Source organism: Coturnix japonica, chromosome 4 (assembly GCF_054131305.1).
Source record: "Coturnix japonica strain WE chromosome 4, WE-NBRP24, whole genome shotgun sequence".
Classification (NCBI taxonomy): domain Eukaryota; kingdom Metazoa; phylum Chordata; class Aves; order Galliformes; family Phasianidae; genus Coturnix; species Coturnix japonica.
Window position 1 is genome coordinate 34410765 of NC_140666.1, and position 19899 is coordinate 34430663.

At 46.6% G+C, this 19899-nt stretch overlaps 2 protein-coding genes across 4 annotated transcripts in view; one reads left to right on the forward strand and one right to left on the reverse strand.

The window, feature by feature from the left end:
* The first annotated feature begins 6341 nt into the window (after nt 1–6341).
* MGST2 (microsomal glutathione S-transferase 2) lies at nt 6342–14113 on the forward strand. 2 transcript variants are annotated; one of them, XM_085546434.1, is made up of 6 exons: nt 6342–6421; nt 7830–7929; nt 8778–8848; nt 10044–10125; nt 11486–11646; nt 13912–14113. In XM_085546434.1, the coding sequence occupies exons 1-5, from the start codon at nt 6364–6366 to the stop codon at nt 11616–11618; spliced, it is 444 nt and encodes a 147-aa protein (XP_085402560.1). In that variant the 5' UTR covers nt 6342–6363; the 3' UTR covers nt 11619–11646; nt 13912–14113. The 2 variants fall into 2 exon arrangements, with proteins under 2 accessions (XP_085402560.1, XP_015716531.1); XM_015861045.3 differs by lacking the exon at nt 13912–14113 and having other exon boundaries at nt 11486–11720.
* Nucleotides 13779–19899, reverse strand: part of MAML3 (mastermind like transcriptional coactivator 3) — a 193879-nt gene continuing 187758 nt past the window's right edge. For both annotated transcript variants that reach the window (XM_015861040.3, XM_015861039.3), the window contains exon 5: nt 13779–17135. In XM_015861040.3, the coding sequence (XP_015716526.1) occupies nt 16144–17135 (992 nt within the window). In that variant the 3' untranslated portion in view covers nt 13779–16143. The remainder of the gene's footprint in view (nt 17136–19899) is intronic.

Consider the following 19899-nt stretch of genomic DNA (forward strand, 5'->3'; position numbering starts at 1 on the left):
AGCCTCTGCATGAACAAAGAAACAAAATCAGGCATGCAACATTCCTCTGCTGCTATTCACTGGTTTCAAGAAAGAAATGGCTGGCAGTGGGTCACTCCCACAGACTGCTCCTGTCCTGCACTTCCACACCACCAATCTACCATAAGGTACACGCTGCCTCTCCTTGAAGATGTACTTCTCTGTTGCAGCACACTAGTACCGGGCCTTCATTTCTACACAGGTCTTCATTTCAGGACCTTTCAAAGGCCTCTGTTTTAGGAAGCCATTTCAAGTGGATTCAAAGGTGGACTTGGAGTCCTCCATCTCAGAGCCTTTAAGCTGTGTCTTTCATAACTCCCTCCTCAGCATGAGGGTGAGCAGACGCAGATCAGGTACAATGGTTTGGACCTGGTGATGTGGATGTCTGTGCTGGGGTAGGTCCCGTGCTGCTTGTTGTGCTGGGTGCTACATGATAACCACCTACTGAACAGAAGCACCCATTTGCTTGCTGGGCTGTTACGGGCATCCAAAGCAGGTGATTTCCCAAAGTAGAGAAGAGTGTTCTGAAGAAATCAGAGCGGCAGAAGGCACATGCCAGTAGTTCTGGCATATCCCAGCAGAGGGCAATGCCAGATATACATATGCATGTGTCGCCGCAGAGCACTGCTCCAACATAAAACAAAGTTCTCCCCTGCCTGCCAGATCTTTTCATGAGCGAGAAAGTCACTCAGTGCCAAGCAATGGAATAAAACCAATCTAGAATGAAGGCTCAGCAGAAGACCTGGCAGCAGGTAACGAGCCAGCAGCATGAACAAAGCCTTCCAGGTCAGTCCTGAGCTGCAAACAGTTATTGAGTAAGGAGAAGCCGAGGGAATACCTCTGCAGGATTTTCAGACTAAGGTCAGAGGAAAAAAAGGAAGTATGTTGTTCTTGCTGTGGGCAAGCAGACAACGCAGAGCCTCAGGCATCAGTAAAGTCCTGGCTTTCCTGGAATGTTTGCAATCTGGAAACCTTCATGTTAGCATCAGTGCCCTTTTGGAAGGGACAGAAAGTGGTGGGGAGCAGGGCTTGTTAAATACACGAGTAACAAAAAGAGGTGGCCACAGCTGGCAGCACGAAGCCTGACTCTCTCACACTGGATTGTGGTACTTTTGAGGAGAAAGCCTCAAGTCTTTCCATTTACGGCTGAAAGATAGAGACATCCAGAAGCAGCAACCACTTCAGAAATGTCTGATCAGTTTGTATGTCAGGTGCACGGTAACACAGTGACCACCCATTAACCACACAGGCAAGTCACAGAAGAAGTAAGAATTTCAAAAGAGGAAGGATGTGAAGAAACACTCCCCAGTCCTTCTGCAGCAATAACCATCACTATGACACCAGTGCCGACAGCAGCCAGCGTCGCACGGTGCTGCTCTGCGCTGCGCTTACCTCACCTCAGCAGCACTGAGGGGAGATGGCTGGCAGAGAGAGGTGTTGCTAAGCAACGGGACATGGCATGGCAGCCCACTCCCTGCCAGGCCACCCTGATGGTCTCTGGATTTGGAGGCACTAAGGGCTAGAAGGGGCTGCCAGAGATGGCAGCTGCCCTGTGGATGCCCATGAAGCACGCTGCAGGTGGCTCTGAGGGACTGGGTCATACCTGTCTGTGGTGATGCTGAGACCTGCTGCACTCCCTGCAGACACTGGGTAAGGCCAGACACGAGCACAGCTCGTCATCTGCCTCCAAAGCACAGCTGATTTCCACAAAGGTGAAATTAAACTTCCTTACGTGAACACGGCTGAAAAGAATCCCTGGAGCTGAAGTCGTGCGCTAATTAAAATAGATCTTTCTCCAAAGTAGGCAAGTTAAAATACCAAGTACAAAGTATTGTCACAGATCTACTAGGTGTTGTGAGGGAGACGAGAGACGTACAACCAACGCGTCCTCAAATCTCTTGCTGAAGCTCCTTTAATCCCCTGCATTCCACATATCAGAGCTATCATGCCAGCCTGGGGATCTGCTTCCAATTGGTCAATAGCAACAGGAAAGTCTTTAAACCTCCTTTTGATCCAGACATAAGTCACGTAAGATCTGCATCTTGCAGACCAGCTCTCAATCCTCCCAAGACTACCTGCTGTAATCCAGAGATACCGTACACAGAACCAGCAGGGCTGTGTGCTACAGGAAGCGTTCTCACATCTGGAAACACTGCTGACTCTCAGCTCCCATTACTTATTAATGAGTTATTATTATTCATTGTTGAAATGCTGCCAATTTGTATTATACAGGCAGTCAGGCAAGATGATCATATTGGGCCCCAGCAGCTTTAGTCTGTGAATGAGCTGCTGAACGTGCACCACACTGATTTCCATAGGGTGCAGAATCTGGGAGAGCTGCTTCTAGTCTTCAGGCATCATCATATGTGCTGACAAAAGAAATGTGGCTTTGCGTAAGTCTCCCCTCAAACATCATGTGAATGCAAGCCCCGTAATGCCAGCCCATCTCCAGGCTGGTAGCTTTTGCAGCACACAACAAATATTGCACAAGGCAAGTCAAAGGAAAGAAGGTGAAATAGCTTTGTATCATGCATTTCTTCCTCTACTGTTGAATGGAAGAGGCAGGCTGTGCCTCTTTTCTGGAGATGCACTGCTCATTCTGGAAACTTTTGTGTTAGGAGGAGCACATCTGAGACACGGGAGGTAGGGAATGTAAGTACTCCTTGATCACCACATACACGCAGCCTTTATACCCTAGGGCAGATGTGTTCATGCACCATTTTCCTGCAAGGCTTCAAACAGTCTCTCCCAAGCCATTGCAGTGCACTTGGAGCTGAGATCTGGTGAAGATATATTATTAGAGGGGAGGGAGGGGAAGCGCAAAAAACGATCCCACACCCTCCTTACACAAGGTTACTTTGTGCCATCTAGTCTCCTGTTCTTGCTGCTACTTTGAAAAAGCCTGGTCTGATTACAATGGGATGTATTGCAAGATTGGCAAAGTTTATTTTTCACAAGCGTGTAAAATTGTATCATGCTCTAAGCCAACCCAGAATTGCATATGTTCTTGTAACATCCAAAGGAAAAACAAAACAAAAAGAAAAAAGCACTGATACCTACCCAAAGGCTTCAAAGAAATCCAAGAGGCCTGTGGGCATGCAAGAATTTATGTGCATATAACAATGCACATTAGCACTGATGGGACTTACAGCATATCAATCTTTTGTACACCCAGACGGGAACACCATGAACCAATTATTCCCTGACTTCCATACAATATTGATGCAGGTGACAAAAGGCTGCAGAAGGTGCAGCTTGGGGAAGAATCGGAACCTTTGGCTACTACTTTATTTAATCCTTTTAAATCTGCTCTGCCACAACCACCAAAAATAGTCTGATCTGACTGGACTGACACAGGGGTGGAAACTGAGGATCTGTTTCACTGTTTCATATAGCCTGTGCAAACCAGAGGACTCTGGACAATGAGGCCTTAAAATGGACCATTCATCCCTTCACTGAGGGTCCATGCAAAGTATACATCTGACAGTGGCATACAGGGGTTATGAACTAGTATTCAGGAGGGAGCAATGGGAACGTTTGAAGAAACAAAGATTTTTCTTTCCTCTTTCATCTGTTTCATAGTTCCAATAACTTTGAAGCCTGAGTATGGTTCAGTACCACGCAGGCCCACGTTCTTTGTTATATATTGTTTTAAGGTACAGGAAATTAATTAACTACAGACTTCACTACTGTTACTGATGCAGTAAAACTGCTTTTGGCTCATGGGCCAGCCTCATACATTGTAACAGAGTTGATTTACCCTATAAACATTTCAGGTGAAGTATATGAGAGGCTCAGGTATGCTTTCCATTGCAGAAGCCTCTCTATGCTTCAGAGCCTGTCTCCTAGAGGTGTTTAAATATAAAAGATGTTGCACTGCCAGTTGAGACTGGCCTTTAAGAAGGCACACTCCCCAGCTAGGACTGAATCCTTCCCTTTGCAAAGTTCTTTTCAGTTCTTTCAGAGACAAAAACCGAGCAGCTTTGTCAGTGTAAGTCCATTAAAAGAGCTTATTTGATCAGTCTGTTTTCATGCTCAAAATGCCTTTGGTCTCACTACCCCAACCATCTGCTCTCTTGTGACAGCAGCTCTGCCATCCTGCTGGGATCTGCCTTTGCTGCTGGGTCAATGGCAGCTTCTCTGCAGGGAAAAGAGTCAGCCTTCTTGGGAAGGTCTGCCAGGGAAGCACAGGTCAGCAAGACATCAGGAGTTTGCCATAAATCCTGTGGCTACATGAACCTCCAGCTCCAGTATTGAGCTGCCGTGTGAAACCTGCCACTCTCTTTCCTGCCCACAGCACACACTGCTCTGGATTACACTGGTAACAGAGAATTGTAGCTGAGATTCCTTGTAGCGCACAAAGGGAAAGTATGGCATGGGAGTGAAATACTGCTGGTAGCAAAATACCACCTAAGACTGCTAAGACACTACCAGTATCTCTGACTTCACATAATGTTTCACTATTCAGAGCCTCTCTTCTCACTGTTTGGCTTTGGTCAGCTGGAGAAAACACAGGCACTTACATCAGCAGACATAAGCAAAGTACATATAAAATACATGCAAGCAGAGGAAATACAAAATCAAACTGCATTCCTCAAGAGCTGAGAAATCAACCACAGACAAGCTGCTGTAATGTCCCAAAGTAACTGGAGAAACCTTTTAGTTGATCCTGGCATCTATTCATTCATTAAGTCTTAGACACATCATAAAAGCTCTATGCATTTGAGGCACTACTGTACTTACACAATCAGAAATAAACCCAGCCTAAAAGCCTTGTTTTGTGCGTGATCTGATTTTCTACTACTGGGTTACACAGTAACCAGGAGGGAACGTTACTCTAGATCAAACTGTCTGTGGACTATATCCAACCAAAAGCAATACAAATCTATAGGCAGCTGCAAACCTTCTGCTATCGGTGGAATGAGAATGCTGTTTTAAAAGTACCCTAGTTCAGCCATAATGGCACGTAAGATAAGAACACTCATACCCCAAACTGTATCACTGCCCACCTTCTAGTCAAACTGTGGTGGAACTTCACACGCCTGCCGTCATTTTGAAATTCATATGCTTGGAACAAAGTCAGAAAGCAAACACAACTTCAGCCTCGACTGGCCTTACAACAGTCAGCTTTTATGGACTTAACTTTTCAAGCTGATCTTTCAGACTTTTCAGTGACCAGCTCTGTGCCTCCATTTTCCATCAGTCCCCTGTGCTGGCAGGGTGACAGGGCTTTAAACCCTTCTCAACCAACCTTCAAAAACACAGAGAAACCATCTTGTCAGAAAGCCAACCCTGAACTACAGCAAGAACAGTGGTTAAAGTGCATAAATTGGCAATTAAGAGTTACTAAGTTCAAACATCCAACTGCTGTTATTAAAGTATATCTTTTGTTCTAATCTTTGAAAAGAACAACGTTCTGAATTAACACCCAAGAAGTAAGACAGTAAAATCTGGCACAGTAAGATAACTGATGTAAAGGCACTGTTGCCCGAGCCATTACAATTAGCCTACAGACCTGAAGCCAACCAAACGCCCCCCTCAGTGTCAGTCAGAAACAAAGCAGATGGATGATCCTGGAGTCACAAGAAACACGACACAGGTTTTGTTCTGGTTCTGGGATCACAGAGGCTAACAACGCTGAGCTCCTTGATAGTTAAAGCTAGTTGACAAAAAAGCCTTGAGAGAATCTCTCCTAATCTTAAGCCTAGGCATAAACTATATGAAATGTACATACAGACGGTAAAATGAGACCTTCTTTCTTTCTTAGTTGTTTTGCCCTCTGAATTACCCCCAGACAACACCTTTTGGTGTGCAAACTATTTGTAAGAGTCTGTCATGTCATCCATAAGAGCCTGAAGGTGTTACACGCTGGGCAAACCCCTGAAATCAAGTACAGGGCCAGGACAAAGCCCGTCCCCCTCCCCACCTGCTGAACCTGCTGCTTTAGAGCAGCACTACCAGTGACAGATGCAGACCTGGCTGCACCAGGCCCTGTGCAAACAGCGAACAAAAAGTCTTCACCCCCAAAGAGATTACAGCTTGAAGGCTAAGACATAATAGAACAGCTGAATCCACAGGGGCAGGCAGGGCTGGTTTTGTTCTCTCCGCGTTTTCACACAGGCAAGAGGCAGGCAGAGCTGGCTGACTGCATTTCAACTTTTCACGAGCAAAAAACAGCTGTAATTTCGCACTCGTTTTAGAAAGTTAAACATTTTCCTTCCCTAGGCAGCCCTTTGTTGCAATGCTGAAAAGCCCTGCAGTTCCCCCACCCACCGAGAGCCTTATTGCTCACTGGAGCTCCCTGCCCCAAGCGCACCCTGCTCACACGCAGGAGCTGCTGGGAACATGGCTGGTGACTTAGCTCTGCTCGCTGCTGTCTCTCTGCTTTCTGCCTTCCAGCAAGGTAAGACCCCTGGGGCTACAGGGCTGGGGCTTGGGGAGGTTTCCTCCTGTTCTGCAGTACTGGAAGTTATTTTATAATAAACTGGCTGCCCTGCAACTTTCACTTCTTGTGACTCCTCAGACTTCTCCCTGGGGAGCTCCAGTTAGTTCAGTGGGACAGGTTACTTTTCCTTCCAGGGGAAACACGTTTCTTTTCAATTCTGTTTTGTTTGCGTACTTTCTGTATTCATACTATTGTGACAGCTCGCAACCAGCTGTGAAGTTAACCCAAAAGCCACGTTGTGTCTTGGTTTCGATTCTTATTTATGCAGCTATGCAGCTGAAAAGCTCAAAAAGGGAGAGTTAATTTGTCAGATCGAGTACATCAATGCTGGACTGAAAGCACTGCTTCCTGAAATAGGCAGACACGTGCTTCAGTATCTGGAAGGAAAGAGGAAAGTGAACCTTTATACCAAGCAGCAGTAATAGAGATACTCTGCAGCATGTCCCCCTCATTGCATTTCCCTAAAATCTAAATACATGTACTTTATCCCTGCTGGCACGCTACAGGGAACCAAGGAGGCGGGCAGGTCTGTGACATCCCTTTTGCTGTGCTTCTGTTTGTAACTGTGGGAGCATTTTTAGTGCTTGCAATGATTTTCTTTGAGATGCCTTGGTTCGTATAGTCGTGTTTGACACTGAAGTGTGAAGGGTTAAAGCCAAACCAAACCAAATTCACCAGAAGCTTCATGCATTTGGAAAACTTCACAGATAGTTCAGATATTGAAAGGAGCAAGGGAGTCAGAAAATGCATACGTTCTTCCTTGCGGTGGTTAATCCATATTAGCTAAAGCTGGCTAAAATCACCGACAGCTCAGGCTAACTCAGATTTCAGTTTAGACTTTCAGCCTAACATCAAGCCCAAATAGAGCACCATAAGGATCTGACATGTTCATCTGATGTAAAACATCACAGCATGGTTTACTTCCAGCACGTGTTGTAGCACAGGCAAACCAACACAGATGAACTGCTTTGAGTCCAGCTGAGCACTGTATTGCCTGACCTCAATGTGGTGGCTGAGGTACAGCTGCAGCAGCACCACTGCTGTAGGCCTGGGCCGTGCAGGTCTAGGACTCGGGTATTCAGTTCATAGATAGCATCAGCAAACACAAAAAGGAGAAAAAATACATTTCTGAAACAGCGGTTTTGCATTTTTCTCCCCTTTCTCAAGAATGAGATACTCTAGAAGGCATGACCTGAACTTCTATAGGGAAAAAAAGTTTTATCTAGTATCCTTCAGATAAAAAGAGCCAAAGAACAGTCATTGCTCTTGTAAAAAAAAAAAAAAAAGAAGTGTATTAGAGACTCAACTGAGCTGTTCCTAAAGGAGAAGAACCATACAACCCACAAGCCCTTATTTTTGCTTACAGGTCGCTTTGCTCGGCTGGTGGGAAAATCAAGAATGAAGCACAAGGTTATGCCCCCAGCTATCACCGGACCTCCAGAATTTGAAAGGACATTTCGTGCACAGTAAGTGCTGACATCATGGAGATGGTGGCAATGAATAACAGTTCAGTCCAGCAGAGAAGCAAAAACATTACCTTAAGATATTACATTTGTCATTGCATCCTACACTCAGAAAAAGAATGAAAAAGAATTAAGAGAATGCTTTCTGAATGGTGTGGCTATTATTTTAATGACAGTGGGATACGTTCAGCTCATTTAAAACAGTCCCCGTGCAAATTCTGATAAAGATGGGCTATCAGATCCCCCAGAGCTCAGCAAAGGCTCAGAACTGCTTGGCTGCACCTTGCAGAATTTGGTGTGCTGACAAGAAAACTGATGACGTTGACAAAGACATTACAGTCCTAACCGTAAGAAAATCCATAATATGCTGCCTGTGCCCAGCTGCATGTTGTAAAGGCACTTGGCCTCAGCAGAGCAATCTGGACTGCCTGCATGTGGCTCCTTGCTTCCTTCTGCAGTCCCAGGAATGCTGACCCACAAAACATGCCCACTGAGTATGGAGATAAGCAATCAACACCATATCTCCAAGCTTGAACTCCTGCCTGCTTTTGCTGTACAACCGCCTGAGTTAGAGTATTGGTTAAGCACTTCCTTGTAGGTGGGATACCAAACCTCATCTAAGTTTAAATATGAGGAAATGTTTGAAATTGTTTGTATCTATACTGAGATCACAAAGAAGGGAATCTTTAGGAGCACCTAACGCTGACTTGAGCATGCTCCCACTGAATTCAAGAGCATTAACTTTGGTGGGAACAAAGTGAGGCCAAAGCTGATTCTCCTTAAAAAAAAATCTCTCTCACCCATAGTCTTTTCCCTTTCCAGAATAACATTATGTCAAATTTAACCCACAGACAAAACTGTGCCGAGTTTTACCCTATATTCCAGACCGTCCTCTGGATCGCAGGATGTTTTTGCAATCAAGGTAAAGAGTTCTTGCTACCCATTAGACTGCAAAGATTTAAAAATCAGCTTTATTGGGAGGCAGAATAATGCGGACATCCTTTTGCCTTCTTTTCATTAGGTCATCTTACCTCAGCCTTCCTGAAGGAAGGCTCGATGGCACTGCAATCCCTGCTTAGTCATGGCCTTTCACACAGCCTCAACAGCTTTTGCTTTTCTTGAAAACCATGGAGCCACAACATGGCACATTTCTCATTCACAGAAAATCCACTGAGGATTTTCTGGGTGAATCATTCAGCAGAGCAGCTCCCAGATGTTTCCCACTAACAATTATGTGCACGTTATAGGACAATTCTCATGGGACATCAAACACAGCTATGGTCCCTTGTTCATTCTGCACAGCACTAAGCACTGAAGTGCAATCAGCACAGAGCGTCTCCAGCCACAGATGGAGGGCTACTGTCCCTCAGGTATGCAGGCAGACTTGTGCAAGCCTGTTGTGTTTCTCACATACCTACACAGGCTGGCGTTTTGGCATTAAAAACAAACAAACAAACCAACCAAACATTTGATTTTGGGGCTCCCTTACATCCAGATTCCCATCTGCATTGCACTGATATAAAACTGGAGCAGCTCCACTGCTGCTGGATGTGAGATGGTACACATGCTCCTAGGCAGATACTTGAGTCAAAGAAGATACGTGCTGTCACATACAAGAGGAAGACTGACCATTTTAACTCCGCTTTAAGTCACCTTTACAGCAGCTCCCACAGGAGTTAATCCAGAGCAGAGGAAAAGTTATCCTCCCTAAAGTTTGTGCTGTTGGAAAGTGCACCAAACTCGCTGGCACTGCTCAGTGCTGGGCAACACACTGGGCAGGCCACATACTGTGGCTGCACAGCCTGCTCCATCCATCAGAAGTATCTTCATGCTTTCCCCACACGGAGGTCAGAAAGCTTACACCCACTACAGCTTCCTCACCTGTCCTTGGATAAAAGCCGCTATATAAATGCAAAGCAGGTTATTAACAACGTAAATCACATTCTCTTTACGAAATCAAACATCCCCCGTGAACATGAACTGCTGTAACAGTACCAGATGGCAGTTGGGTCATGCTGCAGTGCTGTAGCCCACAGCCCCATTTCTGGGACAGCCCCCAAATAACTAAAATGACTGTCAGCAATCCTCACTTTTCCCATTACTTGTTTCTTTCTTAGAACTAGCCTCCCTGATGGGCCTGCTGTACATGTACGCTCGCCACAAGTACTTCCACGGCTATGCACAGTCTGCATCAGGAAGGTAAGGAGCTGCTTGCAGGTTACAGACCCCAGCTACAGCCTGAGCTGGGCTGAGAGCCATGTCCAGGCAGTGAGAAGTCACTGCAATTGAGTGCAACATGTGTAGCTTGCCAGCAAGAGGGCTGAAGCAAAGGTTGTGGGGAAGGAGGGCTGGCCGTGATAAGGAAGCCTTGGGGAAAGGTGTGCACACACTGCGGTGATGGAAGGAAAGGTTTGATGTCAACCTCAACTGGGCCTGCTTTGTGCCAAGCATACAGGCAACCGCACTCAGAGGGCCAAAGGCAGAAGCAGCTCTGCAGCTTCTCGTGAAGGAGGCTGCTCAGGCACGGCACACACAGCACTGGCTTGTCTGCTGCTTCATTTTCCCTCAGTTTATCACAAGAACCTTTAGCCATACAAAGTGCACTCCAAGAAGCAAACACATCTGTCCTTGTAGGCTGATAAACTTTCACCAAATAGATAAGAGGCACAGCTTCAGATAAGTGCATGTTAATGGATGTAAATTCACTGCATGTGGCGACATGAATTCTGCTACAACAAACACACACATCAGCGAAACACCCCTGTGGTGTATAGGCACACTCAAATATACTGTTTCACTGAAGCCACAGCACTACCTGCTGTTCCTTGACCCAGGGCTCCCAGGAAGAGATGCAATGGTTCAAATGATGCAGAGAGCACTGACCAGAAAACCAGCAGCTATTAAGGACTGCTTTTGAGATCTCATCCATCAATTCCTTGAACAGCCCGAAGTTCACTATTCTTTAGTTCAGGGTCCTGACTTTGCTCTTTGCCAGGCCCACATTCCTCAATATCACAAACCCAGCCAGGGCACAGTCACTGCAGCCCAGGTTGCTTCTGATCTTAATGCCTAACAACCTCCTCCACGTTGGTGAGCAACAACACTTTGCTTCTGGTTTGCCTGTCCAATACCTGAACCAGAAAGTTATCACCAATGGACTCCAGGAGACTCCTGGGTTGCATATTGTTTTCCAAGCAGGTATCTGGGTAATTAGAATCCCCTATCATGATGTGAGCTTGTAAGCATGACAAGGCTTCATCAGTGAATTAGATGGCCTGTAGTAGACTCCAACCAGCTGTCCCTAAAGGTTCCCATCCCTGGTCTTAATACACAGGCTCTCAACCTGCTCCTGGCTGTTTCTCAGGGGCAATCCCTCAAAGTCTATCCGCTTTTTAACATAAGGGACAACTCTCCCTGCCAAAACACCCAAGGTAGGGTTACAACAGTGATCTTCCCGATTGTGCACAGCTTCTCTTAACTGCAGCAGACAGGCAGCTGGTTTCACTGTAAACACACCATGTACAGCTTGTAACAGCTTTTTTCTCCTTTCCACTTCCAGGTTAACGGGTTTTTATTTGAGTCTGGTAGCTCTGGCTTGCTTGACAGTCCTGGCTGCAGCTGGGATTGTTAGCAGCCTTATGGATGAGTACCTGGGCTTCAACATTGGGAAGAAATTACATAAATTGTTCTGAAGACTTTAAGACAAAATAAAACCCACAGGTAAATAATGTGGAAGGTCTCCCTGGACACCAAAATGATGATAAGCTGAAAGTGAATAAAGCTTCAGAATTCTCCATTAGCATTCCACTGCAGCATTAAACGAATGCTTTTTCTGGGCTGTTTACACTTTCTCCTTTCCCTGTGCTCTTGAAAAGGAGTCACTAAGACAGAACAGTGCACCACACTAGCGTTTCCTACTACACAGCCTGTCTTCATATACAGTACTGCAAACTCTAAACAAATCACAGATAACAAAACCCGTTAATTCACTAAGGAACTCAGTTCCAACAGGCACTGCAAGCAACAGCCCATCTTACCCAGCATCCTTCGGCTTTGTCGATGCCTCTGAAGCCTTTCTTCACTCTTCTCCACTCCCAGCAGCAGCCATTCTGCACAACAGAACAAGATGCTATAATGCAGTGCAAATTGCACAGAACTACAGAGAAGTGAAGACCATGACTGGCAATTTCAGTAGCTCTTGATAATTCAAAGGACTTTGGCAATGCTGAATGCATTCATGCTAGAGCCAGTAAGCAGAAGCTTTCCCAGCTACATCCAATGCACAGCTTGGCCAAAAGCAGTGCACACATTTATAGTTCTGCTCAGTCAAGTCTATTTAATGAACACTTACTGTCTTCCCAGGAGTCCACTGGGGTTGTTAATCTGAGCACTAACTGAGCAGTGGCTTGGGTTCATCACCACCTTTCACACAAAAAAAGGGGGACACAGTGTGCGTGCAGAAGTTTGCCCTGCAGAGTAGCTGTAATGTGATTTAAAGGCTTATCTTAGTGGCTGCAGGTGGTAACAGCTGATGGGGTAGTTGAAACAGTAAAATGAAATGTGTGCATAGGTGTAGGACTTGAGGGCAACTGCAGCTGCTGAGGTCAGAGGACAGATGATGGTGGTGAGCAGGCAAGAGCTGACACGGTTGTAGAAAAGGCAATTCTCTGGCACAAAGTTCCAGGGAAAAAGCAGAACAGAGACAACAGCCACAGAAATCTCTGGGAATTCTTCTACAACTTTCCTCTGACAGGCAGAAGGACAGCAAACCCACCTGTCAGCGATGCCTTGAGGCAGTCATGGGCAGTGAGGAAAAGAAGGCAGGTGTCCCAACCACACATCAGGCTTGAAATATGTAATAGAGGAGACCCAGAGGCTGCTGATAGTGTTCAGATAGGTCCTTGCTTCTGAAATTATTCTGCACTAAGCTCACCTGTTGAAATGCTTATGGATAGCTACCAATGCCCCAGGGGGAGGAGGAGGCAGCACAGGGGCAGCTACACGTGCCAAAAAAGGTGGATGTGAGGCTGCAAAGTGCCATCTAGTAACACACCCTGTAGTACTGCGGGATATATCTGAGCTTCAGCTGCTCAGAGCTGCATTTACAATGGCACCAGTAGTACAAGCCACACAGACAGCCCAAACACACAGGCCTTTTGCAAGCTGCACTAGCAGAGCCCAGAGTGTGGCTCACTATGACTCCCCAGGGGGTGTGAACAGGAGAGAAAGGTGCCAAGCCTTGAAGGCTGCACGGCATGCTTGTCTTACACAGGTCACATAAATAGGAAAAAGCCTGTATGCACTTACCAGAGGGTTTCTGACCACAAAATCTCACAGTGGGGCAGCAGGTTGTGGAGCTGCTGTGAGTATGCTTTTCCCTTGCTTCCCCAACTCATCTACCTCCAGCATCCAACTCCATGCTCCCCTCCTTCCTTTCCCCAGCCCCACAATCTCACCTCTCCAGAGCACAGCTGCAGCACTCCTGAACCTTTCACCCCATGTCCTCCCCAAAAGCATTTCCCTCCTGCACAGAACAGTTGCTGAAACTGAGAGATGCTGCCTCTCATAGCAGCACAATAAGGGATCAGCTCACCTGCAGCAACCACTCCAGTAGAGAGCACAAGCCTTATCTCACAACACCTGAAAGTAATGGGAGCCTTCCTTGCTCTTATGAAAGGTGCAGATGGGCTTCAGAGCAATAGCACACAGCTGGCTGTACAACCAGCCCCCCAGCAGCTCATTGCACTCACCTGTGGTTGCTGCCTGCCTGGTAACCCACGTCTGGGGCAGCATCACCAGTGTGCCACAGGAGCGCTGGGCCGAGAGGTGATCCCACAGACCAGCCTTGCATGTGACTCAGATAACCATGTTTTATTTGTTTGGTGGGGGTTTTGTTGCTGTTGTTTTTTCTTTCTTTTTTTTTTTCTTTTTTTTCTTTTTCTTTAAAAGTGATATGTTAACATTGGCTTTTTTCTACATTTCCAGAGCTCTGTACAAGTCTTAAGAGGAAATAAGCAATGCTTCATGTACAAAGTAAAAACAGAAAACTAGAAAAATCTGAATAAAATGGAGCAAGTTGCCATCAGGGATACAGTACAAATTAGTAATCAGACATCATCTGAAGTGCAATACCACTGCAAGAAGGATGAGTTAGGGGATGAAATAAAAATACTCTATTTTAAACAAACAGTATATATATATATATTTATATGTATATATTTTACAGATAGTAGACCCAGTGATATCTGTAGAATTGTAAAAACATATTTACAAATAACTTTTTTTTTCTTTTTTTTTTTCTTTTTTTAATATTACATATACATCAGCACCATAGTAAGGAGGGGGAAAAAAAAACAAAACCAAAAGGACAAAACCTCAAATCTATTAAAATCTATGTCTAGTACTTGGTCCCAGTACGGAGTATTTGGAGGAAGCTTTGCAAAGACAACAGCTCGGCGCTGGCTGCCATCCAAGCCTCAGGGCTGCTCTTCCCAGGGTGGTGGCTGTACCCCTCTGAACGCAGCTCCCAGTGGCCTGTCTGTGCCCCCATGCTGCTCCCTTGCCCCCATCCCTCAGGGTGCTGTCACTGTGGGCTGTCCCTTCCCTCAGGCTCGTCCCAACAAGAGCCGTCTGCCTATGGTGTGGCTGTGGGCTGAGAACTTCGGCTGGTGCTCTCGCTTGCTGCGCTGGGGCCTGACACAGCTCCTGCTGCAGCAGCAGCAGACAGGCAAACCTCTGCCATCTTTGTCAGTGACCGGAGTGGGACCTCGTACTGTGCTTCAGAACTGGGTAAGCACGACTTACCCTGATGGGCAGCTCTCAGCTGAGGAGGTGGCAGGTTTTGGAGGGCAGCTCTCCTTGGCTCAGGCCCCAACTGCATTGAGCAATCAGAATGGCCAGCATCTCTGTGCAAGATGTATCACCCCTTCACTGCAGTGCTCTTGGCACCAGTCCACACAGTGGAGATAGACAGTGGAGACAGTGATACGTCTGTTACCTAAAAGCGTATTTGGGCAGTCTCAATGTTTTTAATGCCTAAATCCATTATTTTAGCCATTCATGTGTGCTCTTTACTATAGTCCTTCCTCGGCTCCCATTTCTCAAATACTGCAGTGAATGTTATTCCAGCAAACAAAGGAGGTTAGACCAGCACCTGCTTAAAACAGAAGACCAGGTGACACTAAATGTCAGGTTGAGAGCCCAGACACGCCAACCTGATACGCCTGCATTTTGCAATCTGAGAGAAGGAACTTGTTCCTGCTTGCCAGACTCTCCCTGCACATCTTCCCTTCTTCTCCTCCCCTCCCTGCCCCTTTGTGAAGAAAAGCACAGTGAGTTTACTTTGCTTTACACTGACAGATGGGATGTATGAAAAGATACCAGGGAGGGAGGAGAGACAAGGAACCTCCTTAGGATTTTTGCTGGTGTCCCCTGGTGCCTTGCAGCCCTTTAGCATCTCTCTCAGCTCTTTTCTGCAACCCGGGCACACAAAGTGCTCTGACAGGGAAGCACTACTGCAAGTCCCTTGGGGACTAAATAGCTCCTTACACAAGTCACCCACTAAAGCCATCTCCAGCAGTGGTCCTGCAATCAAACTGTCCTCACTGCACAACAACATTCATGTTCTGTTACACCCCTACTGGATTTTTATCACTCTGCAGTGGAAATGGCAACCTCTCCGTGACTGTTCAGATTTGTCACATGTGTGCCCCTTGTAGCAGCCCAGAGCCTGGCCATGGTTCGCTGAGGCCTGCCGACACTGGGGCTGGTCGTGGGCTTCTTTGGGCTTCCATCTGCTATCCTGAAAGCTGCAGCCTTCGCAATTAAATGAGGTGGGAGACACCAGGGCTACCCCATACTGCTGTGCAAGGAAGCCTCATTTCAGTGAAGAAAGACCACATTTTCCCTTCCGGAGGCATCAGCTGGCTTTTCCAGTTTCCCCATCCTGCCCCACACCCATGCAGCAGGTGCTGTCATGCAGCAGAGTCTGCTTGTGGAAGTCTTGTGATACCAATGTTCTCAGCATCACCCGAACCTTCCCAAGTTGGCTACAGATCAGCTTGATTTGCACGATTAAAAACAAAAGAAAACAAACGAAAGAACCCCAAACCAATTCAAACAAAAAAACCCCAACAATCCAAAGATGGGGAGCACATCCAACCCTCTCCTTGATTTTTTCAAACGTAACAACCCACACTCCAGACTATACAAGCCCATTCACTGGGGGTTTCCGAACAACTCATCGAGTTCTTGTATCCACTCATCCCCTGGTCCGCTCTTAATGATGGAGTCCACGAGGTCTGCGCCATCTGCTAAACTGGAGAATGAGCCCCCAGCTCCTTCATTACTATAGCTGTAAGATATGTCCTGAGTGGGATTCCTCTCATAAGCCTGGCCTTGGCTGCCCGGAGCGAAGCTACCACCTGGCATCTGCTGTGTGGGAGGCTGGCTAAAACCAGACATCGTGGGGACCCCCTGGCTTATTGCAGGCATCACCATCGGCCTGGCCTGGCTGGTACCCTGCTGCCCGGGCAGTGGCTGCAGCAGCTGTCTCCCCATTGCTGGGTTCAGGGCTCTCACTGTTCCGCTCGTGTCCACAACGGTCTGATTAAGTCCCTGTGGGAAATGCTGCTTGGGCAGCCGAGGCTGCCCCGACTGCATCGGGTACGTTGTGCCATTATTGAAAGGCCCGATTTCGCCGCTAGTCCTTCCGGGTATACCTTGCAAGCCTCGCTGCTGCCAGTTCTGCGTTCCCTGAGGGACAGTCCCCATCAGGTTCTGAAGCCGTGGTGCTTGTGGCCTGGGTAAGACCTGTCCCACCGCTCCTTTCATCTGCTGTTGATGCTGAGGAAGAGCAGAGTTTACCAGCATGTTCTGACCAAAACTGCTGACCATTCCCACCGCTTGTCCAGAGGCAGCTTGCCTCGTTCCCTGGCTTGCGTTATGCGCCATGTTCATGCCACTTTGGTTTGGGTGCTGCAACATTTGGCTCATCCCTGTGCTCATATTGTACATTCCCGGCTGGCTGGAGGAGGTGTTGCTGTAAGGAGCCATGCCCAGGTCTGACTGGCCCACTGTGGTCGGCAGCGTGCTTGGGTTCTGGGAGGGACCCATTGCCATCATGCTCGCGCTCTGGGCCATCAGTCGGGATGTCCTCATGCTCTGGAGCGCCGCTTGGTTTCTCGCAGCTGCTATATCCTGGGGAGAACCTACGCCAGAAAGGGAGGAAGGTGAGAAAAAAACACGATCCTGTAAATCTTACACAAATCAACACGTCTGTGCTTAAGAGAGAATCTGTAGGAGCCTCATGCATGACAGTGGGATTTCAGCTTGCTGTGCTTTTCCAGTGAATAAATTACTGTTTCACATGAAGGTTAGCAGAGAACTAGAAGGTTACCTGTCCTTGGGAGACGTACCTGCAGCCTAATGGTAGCCGTACCTCAGAGATTATGCGCTCTGCGCACTGCTGTGGCTGCAGCCTCAGCGCTGCCCTGCCAAATCCCCACTTCTTGGAGCTGGGAGGCAGTACAGCTGAGTGTTACCCCAACCAGGAATCACTGATTGAGTTACGTATTTAATTTGTGAAGCGGGACACTGCTCCTGTCAATACAGACCAGCAGCTTAATTTCCCATCAGGCCCCAAGCAAGGCTGGCAAGGTGAAAAGGCCGGCGGTTTACTATTAAGTAATTTTCAATTACGACAATTTAGGGATTTGTACCCAAAGGGATTTGTGGCTTTGGATTTTTGAAGAACTGTGGCAATGTGATTCCTTCCACGTGTGATGTGCCATTACAGCCACGGTTACTTCCCTGCTAATGAGCTGCTCGCACTGCACAGCCACTGGGGCTAAAACAGGCCTGTCTTTCTGGTACTTTGCTGTGGCCAGCAAGTAGTTATTTTTGCAGTGACCCAGGAGTAAGTCTTCTTTCAAAAGGAAAAGCATTTTTTTGTTTGCGTGCATTTTTTTCCACAGGCCCGGGGATGATGCACATCCTGCTCTGTGCAGTAGCTATTCCCTCACACTTCTGAAGCACTGTGATCAGAAGTGCTTAATCTTCTTCAGATACACCTGGTTCGGCTTCTACCAAGCAAACGGGAATGCTTCCAATGGCCTTCAATTGAAGCAAAAAGCTGAGCTTGAGTAACCTGTTTGAAGCTCCCTTTTAAATATCTCCATTGTCTTTCAGAAGCAAGCCTTGAAAATGGAAATGTCAGAGTCAGAAGACCAATCAATTTTTTAATAGCTCAGGAGGCAGAAATGAATGGATTTTCTTTACCATTGTTACTGATTAAGTCTATGGAAAGAAGAAAAATTGTTTTTTCGTGGACATTTAAAGCAAGGAAAGTGTATTAATGAATCAATATGATAAGCACATTTCAGTCCACCTCAGGCCAGTGATGGGAAACCAGAAAATCCTAACCTTGTTAAATTCCACACCGTGGCAGAGAACTGGACTGTGCTCATGTCTTCCTTTGAGGGGTGGGGGAATTATTGATTTCTGGGAAGCCAATATGCTCCTGTATTTACTATCTTTATTTAAAAACAATTACCGGAGCTCTGATTGTGTCACAGGTTCGCTGTGGTTTTGAGTCAATACTGTACTGAACTAAATAGAATCCTCAGCAGGCAGAGCTCCCAGAGCAAGATGCTCACAATTACCCCAGCTCAAATATCGCTAAATGCAAGAAAAAAAGTTGCTGCAAGAGTCATAAATCGTACAACAAAATCAGGATGCTCTTAAATCAGCCCCTGCCTGTTGTCCCTCAGCAGCAGACAACGTACCTCAATGTCTGTGGAGACCAGAGAATGTTAGGCCCTGCTATTTATGTTGGCCAGATTCCCATGAGAAATGGCTATGAATAACCCAAGTGTCGCTCCTGTACCGTCACACACGATGCAATGGATGGCTACATCTCGTTTTCCCTGCAGCAGGACGAGCTTCAGGAGGATGCTTTTAGCTCAGCTCTCCAACATATACATAAATGGAGCATTCTGTAGCATGAAGAGAGACCATCTGGATCTTATTTGCAGAGGGCAAATGTACGGCAGCTTTCACTCCATCTATGCTACCAATTAAACAGCTTTCTTTAATGACTGGCACTAGGGTCCCCTTGATTTATTTTTTTAAATGTAGGTCAGCTCCTTCCTCCGCACTCGCAAGATACCTCTTCTTACACCCATTCCAGCCAGTGCTGATGAGTGCAGGTAATGCTAAAAGCCTCTAGTGCACCTCTCACCAATTGTGGACTGCAAACAGCAGCTGCAAACTTCCAAAGGAGTCAGCCAAAGCGAGCGGCTCACTCTCTGCCTTTGGGAGCTGCTGAGCCTGGTGGGAGAGGCAGGGCTTCAGGCAAGAAGCAGTTAAAGGGGAGATGCAGCAGATTGGAAGATTTTGGGCCACATTCTGGTCTCGACTCCACATAACCCACTGTACTGGATTACAGCGTCATGAACAAATAGGAAAAAAAAAAAAGGTGCAATATTTATATTTAAATTGGCTCATTTATGAAAATGAATTCCTCGCTCTGTCACATTAGCCTAAACTCTCTTCTGCATTTCTTTTAAATTATACATATGAAGGCAAGGTTTCAAAAAAGCATTGACACAGAAAAGATTTTACATATGCTCCTCAAATAACGCGTGACAGTGCACACATACATTTTGATTTTGCAAACAAGTTATCGGGAAAGAATTCACTTCGTATAGAATTAATGCTGCCAAAAACAAGAATGGGAAGGCAATTAGAAGGAGCCACACTGCTGTCTGTCAGAGGAAGCTTTGGCTGTCTGCTCGCTTTCTGAGCACCAGAACTGCAGTGTGCTCGCCTGCCTTGTTTCTGTTGCAGTTATGTGACACTATCATGGATACACAGCACAAGGACATGCTGGTTCCACGTATATTCAGAATCCATGGCTGACGAAGGCATTCAGCTGATGAACCGTACCAAAAAAGCTCAGAATTAACCTTTTTC

What these genes read in the sequence shown, in the direction of transcription:
- MGST2 (XM_085546434.1), top strand. Translation starts at nt 6,364, where the DNA reads ATGGCTGGTGACTTAGCTCTGCTCGCTGCTGTCTCTCTGCTTTCTGCC. An exon ending in GCTTTCTGCCTTCCAGCAAG is followed by an intron (nt 6,422 to 7,829) that starts GTAAGACCCCTG and finishes TTTTGCTTACAG; the next exon opens with GTCGCTTTGCTCGGCTGGTG. An exon ending in GCACAGTCTGCATCAGGAAG is followed by an intron (nt 10,126 to 11,485) that starts GTAAGGAGCTGC and finishes TTCCACTTCCAG; the next exon opens with GTTAACGGGTTTTTATTTGA.